Source organism: Echinops telfairi, unplaced genomic scaffold (assembly GCF_000313985.2).
Source record: "Echinops telfairi isolate 266 unplaced genomic scaffold, ASM31398v2 ScPeMD7_7425;HRSCAF=8463, whole genome shotgun sequence".
Classification (NCBI taxonomy): Eukaryota; Metazoa; Chordata; class Mammalia; order Afrosoricida; family Tenrecidae; genus Echinops; species Echinops telfairi.
Window position 1 is genome coordinate 8,681,397 of NW_022111325.1, and position 13,231 is coordinate 8,694,627.

At 57.7% G+C, this 13,231-nt stretch overlaps 1 protein-coding gene across 1 annotated transcript in view; it reads right to left on the reverse strand.

The window, feature by feature from the left end:
• Window positions 1-868: 868 nt before the first annotated feature.
• NECTIN4 (nectin cell adhesion molecule 4) overlaps window positions 869-13,231 on the reverse strand; it is a 25,170-nt gene continuing 12,807 nt past the window's right edge. The window contains exons 3-10 of the mRNA XM_004716522.3: window positions 8,566-8,925; window positions 6,917-7,207; window positions 5,624-5,744; window positions 4,475-4,623; window positions 4,074-4,230; window positions 3,538-3,613; window positions 3,100-3,174; window positions 869-2,797 (exon numbers count right to left, since the gene is read on the reverse strand). Coding sequence (XP_004716579.1) covers window positions 2,573-2,797; window positions 3,100-3,174; window positions 3,538-3,613; window positions 4,074-4,230; window positions 4,475-4,623; window positions 5,624-5,744; window positions 6,917-7,207; window positions 8,566-8,925 — 1,454 coding nt within the window. The 3' untranslated portion in view covers window positions 869-2,572. The remainder of the gene's footprint in view (window positions 2,798-3,099; window positions 3,175-3,537; window positions 3,614-4,073; window positions 4,231-4,474; window positions 4,624-5,623; window positions 5,745-6,916; window positions 7,208-8,565; window positions 8,926-13,231) is intronic.

Genomic DNA, 13,231 nt, shown 5'->3' on the forward strand with positions numbered 1-13,231 from the left:
GAGGGTGGCCTGGGTAACGGCTGCAGCTCTGGCCTCTGGGCCCCGGACCTCACGGAAGTGGCTGTGGAAGAGGAAGCTGCCAGGACCCTGGCAAAAAGCAGTGTCTCGTGGCCTAGCCTGGCACTCGCCCTTCTCGCCCCACTCAGCCCTTAGCTGGGGAGGCGGGCGGGAAGCTGTGCAGCTCCTCAAACCCGCTTCCTGTTAGAGCATCTTTGCAACCACAGGGCCTGGGGTGGGGGAGGTAGCTGACATTCACATCCTCACGCCTTTCCAGGGCTGCACTCATTGGTCCAGGGCTGCTGATGTCAGAGCCCTGGGGTGGGGTGGTGGCGGTGCTTCAGATGAGAGCAGGTGACTGACACCCTTAGAGACCAAAGTTCTGGGGTCCGAGATGGAGACCCAAGGTTGGGCTGGGAGTGAGGCGGCCCAGGACTGTACACAGCTCATGCAGGGAGAGTGTGTCCAGGCCCTGCCTCCGCAGGCCTGTGGCCTCCGTCAGGTCACACTACCTCGCTGAGCCTCAGTGTCCGCATCTATGAAAATGAAGAGAGAGGATTAGACCCTCTCTCACCCCTCCCAGCTCTCACTCAGTGGGGCTCATCTAACTCAGGTTTCGGTTTCGTGATCTGTGTAGAGTTGTGGTTATGAGACTCAAGTGACTGCAGTAAAGGATTTAGAACATTTTGCAAAGGAAGGCATGGGATGTCCTGGAAGGGGCTCTTAGCTCCACTGTCCTACTGGGCACTCGCAGAGATGGCTGCAGGTCTGGTGGAGGGGTAGCAGAGAAGATGTCCCTGAGACAGAGAGGATGAGGATTCGAGCTCACACAGGGCCCAGACCAAGCGACAAAAGACAGTGACCAGGCACAACCGGTTTTCTCTGTTTATTTAAAAACAGAATAGCATTTTATGTACAAATATGCACATATTTACACAAAATGTACAGAGGAGGAATGGGCTATTAGACTCAAGGTCCTGGGCTGACTGGGGAGCAGGGTCTGAGAATCTCTCCGTTGGTCCAGAAGCCTACTAGCCGGCTTGGGTACCAAATCTAGGTGTTCTGGCTGAGTGTACTTGGATGAAGGGGGTCTGGTAGTGCCTCGGGTTAAACGCCAAGCGTCGAATCACAAGGTCAGTAGTTTAAACCCAGCAGCCACTCTGCAGGAGAAAGGTGAGACCGCTGGCTCCCGTAAAGACTGAGCAATCTCGAACTCCCAAGAAGCCCGGCCTGTGGGGTCACTGAGTCAGACTTGACTTGATGGCAGTAGGTTTGGTTTGGTTGTCTCGGTGAACCAAACACCAAGAGAGTTCATCTAACCCCAGCCACCATCTAGAGGATCTGCCCAAAGATAAAGACCCAGGGACCCCTGCGTCTGTGGCCATGCCCCTTGTTCACCTCGACTGGGCTCCCACCCTCTATCGTCTATATCCTTTCCTCCCTGCGTCACAACCGAACCAGAAGCCCGCTCACCAAGTCCCAGCAACTCCCCAGAAGACGACAGACAGCCGTGGAGGATAGAACTGTAAAACAGCCTCGCGTAGGGAAAGCGTTGAAGAGGGGCAGGTCTCCAAGGACCCTGCCCTGTCCTCCCGCAGCCAATAATCGAGGGGCTTTCCCGCACTCTGCCAGCAGCGAGGGCTGCCTGGATGAACAGGGCCACGGGAATTGATCCCGTGGGAGGGAGTCTGAGTAAGGTCGAGCGGTGGTGAATTCCAAGTCATCTAGAATTATAAACAATTCCAGTAACAAATGTCCGGATAAAGCGAGAATGGTTGGAGGGATGCGGGGTGTTGTTTGTTTTTCCAAAAGTCTTTTCTCGAGTGAGTGGATTGGTAGCACTCTTGCTTGAAGAAGCTGCCCCATGAGGGTTTATTTACAGGGAACTCGCTCACACAGCAGGCCCCCAGGGCACCGGAGGGCAGAGGGCTTCACTCGCCTAAGGATGGAAGCCTCTGGTGGAACTGAGCCAGCCAGCAGCGGCTTCACACTTTCGCCAACTGCTTCTGGGTGCGGGAGCCCGGCTCCCTCTACCCAGGAGACCAGAGTCCAGCCCAGCCATGCCCGCACATCTGGAGCTGGCCACCCGCCGCCACCTCCTCGATCTCCCTCCTCCAACCACTGTGTCACTAATACTGCTCTAGGGTCTGATGAGAATACCTGCCCTCACAGGCAGAGGTCACACACAGCACACGGCACGCAAGACCCCGAGCACAGCATGCCCACACAGCCACCCGAGTCTCGGGACACACACCTTGTACTTGGACTCTGACTGGACAGCAGAGACACCCGGGGGCGCACACCCAGGACACAGTCACGCTCGCAGACACTCCCAGCCAGGGACACTCACACAAGCACCCACGCACACACACAGTGACCTGCACACTCGTGGGAGGAACTCAGCCACGGAGCCCTCCGGTCCTCGGACAGAAGGGTTGGAGGAAAAGGTCGAGCAGTCAGTAGGGTGTGGAGCGTCTTCCTCGGGAAACAGGGGCCTTTGAGAAGCCCCAAGATGAGCTGAAATCCCCCATGTCAACAAAGGGAAGCAGGCCGCAAGGAGGGAGGCAGGCCTGGGTCAGACCAGGTGCCCCCGGCCGTTGATGTAGATGCCGTTGCCCGTGGGCTTCGCCCGGAGGGTCCCATTCTCCTGAACAAAATGGTTCATGGCCTGTTTGATGCCTTCATCCCGATCCTCCTCCTCCTCGGCCCGCCCGGAGCCTGGAGCCAGCAGTTCCGTTTGCGTCTCAATCTCCCTCACTGTGGTCAGCGTGGAGTAACTTCGGCCCTCTGGCTCTTCGCTCTGGAGACCAAAGGCAGAGAGAGGGAGAGTTAGGGGCCGGGACACAGGGAGCCAACTGCCAAGGTGGGCGTGGGTGACCGGGGCAGGGGCAGAGGGCGGACACCAGCAGGGTTTGAGGTTGGGGTCCCAGGGGGCAAGGGCTGGCCCGGAGACAGGAGCACAGTGGAGCAGAGATGCGGGGGCAGTGAAAGTCAGAGCTGAGGTGAGGGGAGCTGGTGGGGGGCTGCTGACACCCCACATCTGGGACCAGGAGAGGGGCCTGAGAAGAGAGGTGGGGACGCCGGTGGGGCCGGGGGCCTCACCATCACAGAGCAGCTACTGTTGTCCTTGAGACTATCCGGGTGGCCCTCGGCTCTCAGCCCTACACTCTCCTCCGGCTGCAGGGCCGACACGGGGAGGGGTTAGAACAGAGCTCAGCCCCCTCCCCTCAACTCTTCACCCTATCTCCGACCAGCCTCCTCCCTTATCCCCTGCCCCCTGCCCCCTGCTCTCTCCTTAACACAAACATCCTCATCGCCACTCCCCACCCCCCAATCCCACCTGGAACCAGTGTGGACAGCAGCTTCCCAGAGCAGCCCCTAGGCGAGCAGGGCACCAGCAGACCCCAAGCAGCTGCACACACACCCCAATTCCACCCCCAGCCCAGCCTCAGAGCTGGAAGAGGCCAGGCCTGTGGCCCCTGGTCTTCAGAGGGGCCCAGGCACAAGTGAACCCGTCGTGCGCCCTCCCTCGGCCCCTACCTGGCTCCTGGGGTCGGCGTGATGAGAATGCAGCCTGCGGATGGAGTTCTCTCTCGTCAGGGTCAGCTCCTCCTCACTGGAAAGACACCGGCTTGTCAGGGGGGAAGGCAGCCGCAGCCTCCCAGGGTCAGGCCAAGCGGGGGGAGACAGGCCTGGAAGTTTGGCCATCATGGTCACGGTGAGTGTGTGCCTGCAGGGGGCGGTGTGGCTGGGACTCGATGCTGAGAGCCTGAGGGCATGTGTACACCCACGAGTGTGCACTCGGTGAACTCAGTGTGTGTACTCACTCACGTGTACTGAGTAAACCGAAACTCAAGTGAACAGTGCACCTCAGGCAGAGGGTTCCTCAGCCAGCAGTGGTCCAGGCTCAAGCTCCTTCTCGCCTTCAGAAAGACCCAGTCCACCTCTCTGGTCCAGAAGCTTCCCAGACGGCCAATCACCCAGGCTCCCCTCTCTCCTTGATGCTGCCCCACCTGCTGCTTGCCTCCCCTTGCCTTCCAGTGTCCTCCACCCGCCCAGGAGCGGCCACTACTCACTATTTCTGGGTCATCTGCTGGGCCTTGCGCCGATGGTACCGGGACATGAGCACCACCACCACCACCAGGAGGCAGAACAGGAGCGCAGCGATCACACCCACCGCCACGACCGAGGCAGACACCAGGTCCACCTGCTTCACGCCGGCATCCTGAGGGTCTGCTGGAGACAGGCCGCCGTCTGAGATGCGTGCCCACATCCCTCACCCGCCGCAGCCCCCCACACACTGTGCCCCCCAACCACAGCCCGAACCAGTCCGTCTCCGGGTCCCTGCAGAACACATCCAGGCCAGCCCCCTGTGAGCAAACACTTGCCTGACTGGCCTCTTCAGTCCTGCATCCTGCTGCCCTCCCTCAGCAGGCCCAGGCCCAGGACCTCAGCCCAGCCCAGCCCCGGTGCTTACCAAGAACTTCCACCGTGACCTGGAAATCCCTCGAGGACAGTGCATTACTGACGTGGCAGACGTAGATGCCACTGTGCTCGGTGGTCAGCCGGGGAAAGCCCAGAGTGGCCCCTTCCACTCGGACCCCACTGGGCAGAGGCCCGTCCAGCCTAGAAGACAAGGAAGCTGATGGGTACTGGCTGGGGCAGGCTGAGGCTGCCACCACCCAACGTGCCCGGACAGCTCCCCACCTCCCTCCCCCATGACGTCACCCAGCGCCGCAGGCTGTTCCCACGGTGCCCCTCCCTCCCCTAAGCAGGCCTAGGCAGAGGCCCCTCTCTCTGCCGCCCAGCCTGACCTGGGCACCCCACACACACACTCGGGAAAGAGCTACACGCGTGCCATCCCACAGGCGACCACAGGCATCACGTCATCTAACTCTGGGTACCAGGACAGGGCTGCAGTAGGGCACACACATGTGTTATAAAGTTCACACCACAGGACACTCCGCAACTATCTGGGCTCAGAAGCACGTGGAAAATGTGACTGCGTGCTCCAACACCCATGATGCTACAGGGCAGGGCGCATGGACATAGCCTAAGCCCAAGACCACATGTGTAGTTTGTATGCTCAAGTGTACACATGAACCTTTCCTGATTCTCTGGACACTCAGACTTTGAGAGACTCCTAGCAGGAGCTGCTCAGGGTGTCAAGGGTGTTTCTGAGGTGCTGGTCATATTATAGGTAATGATCTATGAATGTGGGCTATGTAACAGTTTACACTCAGCTGCATCATTCTGCTTTGTGTACTTATATAAATATATACGACATCGCTATTTAAATTATGTGTCTGATGTTCCACAATTTAAAAGTTAAAAAAGGAGAAAAAAGAAAAGCCAAGGAGTCCAGCATGCTAATGTCATTTAGTCGATTTCAGATTTCAAGATAACGATCGTGTGTCCTAAGGCAAGCCAAGACCTAGGGACCCAACGCATATTCTTGTGTTGACCTGAACATGTGCCCCAAGTTTATGTGGGTTCAGAATACATTGGCCCAACCCCATACTAAGTCCACACTGGTTCTCTCGGGGAGATTCGGGGGAGTGGGGATGGCAGGTGGGGGGGCAATTCCTGGTCTCCAGCTGGGCCCTCCCTCAGGCCTGGGCCTCACCTCGTCCAGTTGTACTCGGGAGGGGGCTGCCCTTCACTCAAGCACTTGAGCATAGCTCCTTCTTTGCCGACATGCCACAGTGTTTGGTCTTCAAGGCCCCTCACAGAGGCCTCAGTAAGGACTGGAATGGGAGGTGGCAGGAGAAAGAATGGGAATGATGCCTTTGATCATGTTGCACCTCCAACAGTCCCTACCCTCACCCCCTCCACCCTGCCTGGAATCATCTCCCCAGCCCTTCTCCATCCTACTCCTCAGCGGCCAAGGCCTAGCCCGGCCCCACCTGGCTGACAGCTCCTGGCCACACATCTCCCTCCCCCACTCTGAGCTGAATCCACACTGGTTTCCCTGGGCCCCGGATCGGATCGGATCGCTAAGTCCTTTAGGGGAGCAACTGAATAACTCTTTTCCTTAGTCCCCCACGGTGACAAGTGTAGTGCTCACCACAGAGCAGGTGTTCAATTAAGACTCCCTGACCCTTGAGAGGTTGAACAATTACATTCATTCATTCATTCCTTTCACAAACACTTGTGGAGGGCCTGCTCTGTGCCTAGGGCTGGATTACTATGAATGAAAAACAGTCCTATCCTCTCAGGGACTCAAGGTCTAATGCTGGGAAAACCATCTATTGTTTCCCAGGTACATTGTATGTGCTGATCCCTATGCACGACGCTTGCAAGTCGTGGTTTCTAAGTCTCATCAGAACCCTGTAAAGGGGCTGTAATTAAACTCATTTTGCTGATGACGAAACTGAAGCCTAATGAGATTACGTAACAGCAGGGAAACAGTAGAGGTCGGGCTTGTCCCAAACCTACCCGTCTCCAAACCTAAAGCCCATGACTGGAGTGTTGGCGGAGCAATGGTAATGAAGCAGTTGGCTGCTAACTGAAAGGCCAGAGGGTTGAACCCGCAGCAGGCCTGCAAGAGGTGATCTGCTCCCATAAGGATTACAGCCCTGGGGCAGTTCTATTCTGTCCTATGGGCTCAACAACAAACCATACACTGTCCTTGTCACTTTTGTATTTGATTCTCCAAAGGACCTTGAGACACAGAACCATCCCTTTGTAAAGAGGATGGCACAGCAACTCAGAGAGGTCTAAGCAGTTTGCTGAGGTCACCGTGTGGCACTGGACCCCAGGTATTTGATCAGGGGATGAGCGAGGGCTCTCTCAGCCACATAACGTGCTCTCTCGAGGAGGATCTGGGCTGTCTCACCTGGGGAGACTCCTGAGGTCTCATCAATCCCCTCCGAGCCCCTGGAAACCCCCCCCCCCACCTAAGCACCCCAGTACTCACAAGCCACTTGGAGAATGTGGGTGATCCTTTGGTCCTGGAGCAGGCCAGGGTGGGACACCACACAGGTGAGTGGCTGCCCATTCATGCTTCGGCTGGGCACCAAGCGGAACTCCGAAGTGACAGCCGCAGAGCGGGAATGCTTAAAGGAGCGGCTGGAGGGTATGCCCTTGACCTCTGTGTCCCAGGTCACGCTGGGGGCCGGGCTGCCCTCGGCTGTGCAGGAGGCTGCCAGCGTCAGGCCCTGACCCTCTTCTAGTGCTGGGCCAGGATTCAGCGAGGGCAGGGGAGGCACTGCGGGTGGAGAGACACCAGGTCTGCACAAGCCCAGTGGGGAGCCCCAGCCCCTCCCATCTTGGCCTTGCACAGGTGCAAAGTTTCAGGCCCCCTTTCCTTCTTCCCTTACTTCACCAGCAAAGACATCAGATGAGTGGCAACATTTACGGGGACTTTTACCCTTGTCTTTGCACCTTTCTCCCTTGTTAAGAATTTCTACAGTGAGCCTGAGTCACTTTTTCAAATGCAAACAATGAAGTCACTTAAAAACAAACCAAGTAAACAGCTGTATAATACTAATAGCTGCCCCCTTATTACGCACTTACTATGTGCCGGGCATTATGCCTTATAAGCACTTTACACACATTTTTTCATCTGGTCAGTGAAGTAGGTAGTATGATTCCCATTTTACAGGTGAAGAAACCGAAGCTCCAGGAGGATAAATGACTTGTCTGAGGTCATCAGCTATTAGGTGACAAAACCTAGATCCAACGCTCAGGGCTTTCTACTGCAAGGCTTCCAGTCAAATAAAGGGGAAATACAGAGGCTTGCACTTTTCTCTTCACAACATCAACAGCCCAGGCACAGAGTGGGAGAGATTGACTTTGACCATAGGTCAAAGGCATCATGCACAGCGAAAACGGTGGCTTCAAAGGTGACACCCCACCACCACCTAATTTACAATGAAAAAGTGTGTTCAAAAAAATAAAGGTATCATACGCTGACTTGTACATTTAACAATGGCTGCAATGACCAATGTTTTGTTGCATATATTTCACCATACTACAGCGGCCACGGCATAGCTGAACCTGTGTGTCCACATCGGGGCTACAGAGGTTAAGAGAATGGAGCCCAGGATGGGAAACAAGGGTTGGGTATCGACGGTGGAACTGATGCAGGAACCCTTGAGTTTAGCTTGGAGAAGCGTAGGTTTGGGTGGGGCATGGCACAAGCCCTCCTCTCTTTGGAAGCCTATTGTGTAGAAGAGAGGATATGCCCGTGCAGTGTTGCTTCAGAGGGGCCAATAATAGAGGGCGATCTCACTTCCGCGGACCGCAGAACTGCCTCCTCAGAAGCCCAGCCTGGCCGACCCAGGCCAACCCAGCTGTCTCAGGCTGTTGGGAGTTACTTGGCGAGAATTTCTGGATAGGTGGGAGGATGTGCCGGGTGATTCAACTTTCTTCAAACTGTCTTCCAGGACCCCACTTCTTACTCCAGTTCTTCTCTGCCCCGGTCCATCTCTGCTGCTGCCACCTTGGCTCCCCACTGTCCCCAGCTTCTCCTCCCTGCGATGCCCAGCCTGGGGCCCTGGCCCCTCCCGCCCCCACCCCACCCCCGCTTCCCCGGCCGGGCCTTGCTCAGCTGCCCTCACTTACCCAGCACGCGGAGCCGCAGCCGCGCCTGGAAGCTGCCGGCTGGGAAGGTGCTGACACGGCACTCGTACTCGCCCTCGTCCGCCTGCACCGCGTTGCGCAGGAGCACTGCGCCATCCAGGGGGTCCCGCGGGGGCGGCGGCTGCTCCACACGGCCCTCGTAGGCGGAGCCCACGTGCAGCCCGTATTTGGAGTGCAGTAGCGCCAGCTCCTGGGCGCCCTCCGCCGCGTCCACGCGAGCCCACGCCACCTGCCCCACCTGCTCATCAGGGTCTCCCCGGTAGAAGCAGGGCAGTTTTGCATCCTGGCCCAGAACCACCGTCACCAAGTCGGTGGTCTCCAGTTCGCCCGCCGAGCACCAGCCTGCGGGGACAGACAGGGGCAGCCAGGATTAGGGGCCCTGCGGGAGCCAAGCCGGGAAGCACTTATTCATCAGAAGGATGACAGCGGAGGCCGCCGGAACTCCGGGAGCATTTTATGCTTGCGAAGCGTTTCCAGTCCATTACCTCATTAGAGCCGCAACACATTCCCAGGAGGTAGGCGTTATGATTGTGGCCATTTAACAGATGAGGAAACTGAGGCTCAGAGAGAGGAAGTGAGTTGCCTAAGGCCACACACTGGTGGTTTATGGAAGAGCCACATCCCTCTCTGGGTCCAGGATGGTATCCTGAGCAGCCGTGAGGGAGGCTGTGATGGGAGGCTATCACAGGACCCTGGCCCCTCGGGAACTCACAGTCCTCCCAGGCCGATGGGATGTACATGCACAGAACCAGGGGAACCCCAGGCAAACACTTTCACAGGTGAGGGCTCAGCCTTCCCCGGGGGTGGGGGAGTAAAATGTGTGCTTTCAGTCAGCGTGGCCAGGAGCCACGGCAACAGTGGTCAAGAACAGTCGGTGTCTGTGATGGGGCAGTAGGGGCGGGAGGCCCTTTGGACGATTCTTTGCATGGTTTGAAGATGAGGGACTCGGATTCCCAGAGAGCAGGAGATACTCTGTGGGAGGAATGGTATGGACGGAGGCTTCAAGACAGGAATGAGCAATGCACTGATGAGAGGGCCCAGGTCAGAGGCCCGGAGAGATGAGGTCAGGGCAGACACCCAGCAGCAGGGGAGCCGGAATCAGAGGACCTGGGATGGGGGCCGGAGCCACAGAAGTACCACAAGCATCTTGCACACCGACTGGCGACAAGGAGCTCAGGGGGTGATAGACTCAGAGGCACGGTAATATAGACCCCATCTCCAAATAAGGAACCTCTGCCTGCCTTCACGGAACATGAAGTCTGCTCGGGGGTGGGGGTGGGGGTGGGGGTGGGGGAAACACAAGGAGTCCGCTGCGGAAACGCTTCTCAGTGGTATATTGCAGGGCATTTGTGGGATGGGGCAGTCCGTGTGGGCCCAAGTCATCTGGGAGGCCGCGGAGACATTGAGTAGGATCAGGAAGGGAAGAAACCTGGAAAGACATTCCAGGCAAGGAAATCAAGGTGAGCAGATACCAGAGGGGTGGGGAGACTCAGGAAGCAGGGGGGAGAGGAAGTGAGGCCGGGTGTGTGTTTTGAGCAGGAGTGGAAAATACACGGTTGGGGTAGGGCGGGGTCAAATGACTGGAGACTTTTCCAGGCCAGGCACAGGCATCGGGTTCTATGCAGAGGGAATGGGGGGCCTGAGTGATGCAAATGCCGGTGGCCTCAGCTGCTAACTGAAAGGTTGGCTGCTGAAGGACCCGCCCCCACCCCCACCCCCTGCCCAAAGGCACCTCGGAAGAAAGGCCTGGAGATCTGCCTTTGAAAGTCAGCCACTGAGAACCCGCCTGGAGCACAGTTCTACTCTAACACAGTGGGGCTGTCGTAAGTCAGAACAGATGCAGCAGCAGCTCATTGGGCTTCTTGAGTTAAAGAAGAGATGGGGAGTCACTGGAGGCTCCTTAGCCAGGGAATAGTGTGAGGAAGAGGTCACGTGTAGTCTGGCTAAAGACCAGGAGGCTGCTGGGTGTGACTGCAGCTCTGGGACAGTGTTGTTGGGGCAGAGAGGAGGGGACAGCAGTTCCTGGGGGGAAATTTGACAGCATTTGGTCACTGACTAGAAAGAGAGAGAAGGGGAGGAAAGGGTCAAGGACGACTCACTCCCAGGTTTCTGGGTAGAACAAATCTTGAGGATGGCAGAGGCTGGGGAACTTCCTGGCTTAGAGGGACACACATTTGGAGCCACGGATGAAAACGTGGACAACGTAGGCATGGGGGCTTCGGGTCGAGTGGAAGAGCACTCTGAGATGGCAAGAGTCCCGGTTTTGGAATTTGTGCCATCAGTTCCCAACATCCTGGTAGTCCCTGCCCCTGGCCAGCACCTCACACACCCTGCTGCTTCTCATCTTTGTCAGCAGCCCCTGCCTGGAATGCCCTCCTCCCTCTGTCTGGTAGCTCCTACTCATTGTTGTCTGGAGAGCTCCTACTCATCCCATGAGGCTCCGCTTAGGCATCACTTCCTCCTGGAAGCCATCCCTGCCCCTCTCCTGCAAACAGCAGCAAGGGCCCTGCCTCTGGACGCTAAGCCCGCCTAGCACTCAAGGGCTGTGGTTACTCTTTCCTTGTCTTTCTGCCCTCCCCGACTGAGCTCCTACCGGAGTAGAAGACACTGGGTCTCGTAGCACTGAATTTCTGGCACCTAACCGTACTCCATGTTTATTGGTTGAATGAGCTCATGGGTGAGGCAGACAGAAGACGGGAAGCGGAGAATGAGGAAGAATGAAAAGGAGTGAGCCATCCTTGGCGACACTAAGTAGGGGGTTGCATGGCAACCTCCGTGTGGAGGCAGGTGAGGCTGGCCAGTGGGATCACTGCCAAAGAAGGCAGCCCTAGACTGGACAGAGAAAGAAAGGAGGAGCAGGGTGAGGAGACCTGTAGGCATGGAATGATGGAGGGCAGTTGGAGTTTGGGGACCAAAGGGTCCTAGTGAGGCAGAGCACGGAACACGGGCCAGGAAGGGGGTCCTGTGGCCCTACTGGCAGGGGTGGAGTGAGGGAGGATGCTGCTGGCAGCTGGGAGGGCCGAGCTGGGACGGGACAGACCTGCAGGGCCGGATACCAAGGCCCTGACCTGCCTAAGCCGCTGTTGGTCCCACCCAGCCCAGCCTGGGAGTCCAGCTAACCATTGCACTCCTCCCAGGCACCTCCACCCGGCATGACCGGGTCTAGGGCTGCCAAGGAAGTGCAGGGGTGGGATGGGATGGGGGCTTCCAGTTCATCCAGCACTTTTGTCTGTGCCGGCTACAGAGATACCAAACCCGGCCCCCCTTTAGAAGGGGACATTCAACCCCTTCTAAAGACTATTCCTAAGACCACGGGGGACAGCATCTTTCTCACCCCCACCTCTCCACTAGCCCCACACCAGCCTGCCTTCTCCATCACCCGCCGATCACCCACTTTCCCCCCCAAATCTTAGGGCACAGCAGGCACCAGGTACTGAGCATATGCCCAATGCTCCATGACCCTACCTGAGAGTTCAAGATCCCTAAGCCCAAGGAGTAAGCCTAAGCTTTGCAAGATGAAGGACCCAATACCACTGGACAGGACCTTCGGTCTCTACTACCCCCTCCCCAACCCCGGTCTCCCAGCCCCAGTGTCCTAGATTGACTACTTAGTACCTTGGACTGAGGCAACACCACCTCCAGCTCTTGATCTCTCTCGCTCTCTCTCTAAGACAGCGGTTCTCAACTGTCCTAATGCCGCAACCCTTTAATACAGTTCCTCATGTTGTGGTGACCCCTCAACCATAACATGTTGTTGCTACTTCATCACTGTCATTTTGCTACTGCTATGAATCAGGCGAGCCCTGTGAAAGGGTCGTTTGACCCCCAAAGGGGTCTCGACTCACAGGTTGAGAACCGCTCCTCTGAGAGACTAGGGGCCCACAATCCCCAGCCGCTAAACTGACTTGACAGCCCGGACTCCCAGGCCAGGGCAGGCCAGAGCTGCCTCCCGTTTCTCTCCCCCACCCAGTGCCTGCCCGGCGTCAGCATGATGATGTCACCAGTCCAAAGGAGACACGCTGCCTGCCCGGTGAGGTCACCCTGCAGGCGTGTGGTAGCCAGGTCAGGCTAGCCCACCGTGAACTCGGGCTAAGTGGGTGCTCCTCCCTCTGACCCTCCCCACCCCTCCTCCGGGGAGCACCAGGACGCTGGTCCGGAGCCTTGGTGACTAAGAAGCTGCCCCGTGCACGCGCGCTCGCGCAAACACGACAGCAGGCTTAGCCACAGCCGCCGCCGCCTTGCGCAAGGGAGAGAACAGGCCCAACTGGCCAGACGGGCTCCCTGCCCTCGGCCTTCCCACCCCCGGCCAGGCCTCCAAGGGCCTCTTTGGGGCCCTGCCCTCTGTGTACCCCACCCGCCCTCTCCTAGACAGGCCCTTGGCAAGGCTGCACCCCACCCGGTGTCCAGATCTGTGCTTTCCTTTCTGTGTAAGACCTGCAGTCTGGGCTCAGGAGGGGACACTGAGGCTGCCAGCTGCAGATACCCAGGCATGGGTCAGCATCTTTGAGGAAGGGGGGCTTTCTTCACAAGGCTCTTGTCCCTGTCAGCATCTCTCTGCTAGTCCCTCTGGGGGTACGCGGGTGGGTCGGTATGAATCTCGAGTGTGGACAGAGGCATGGCCAGTCTCTGCACTTCCGGGGAGGCCGCG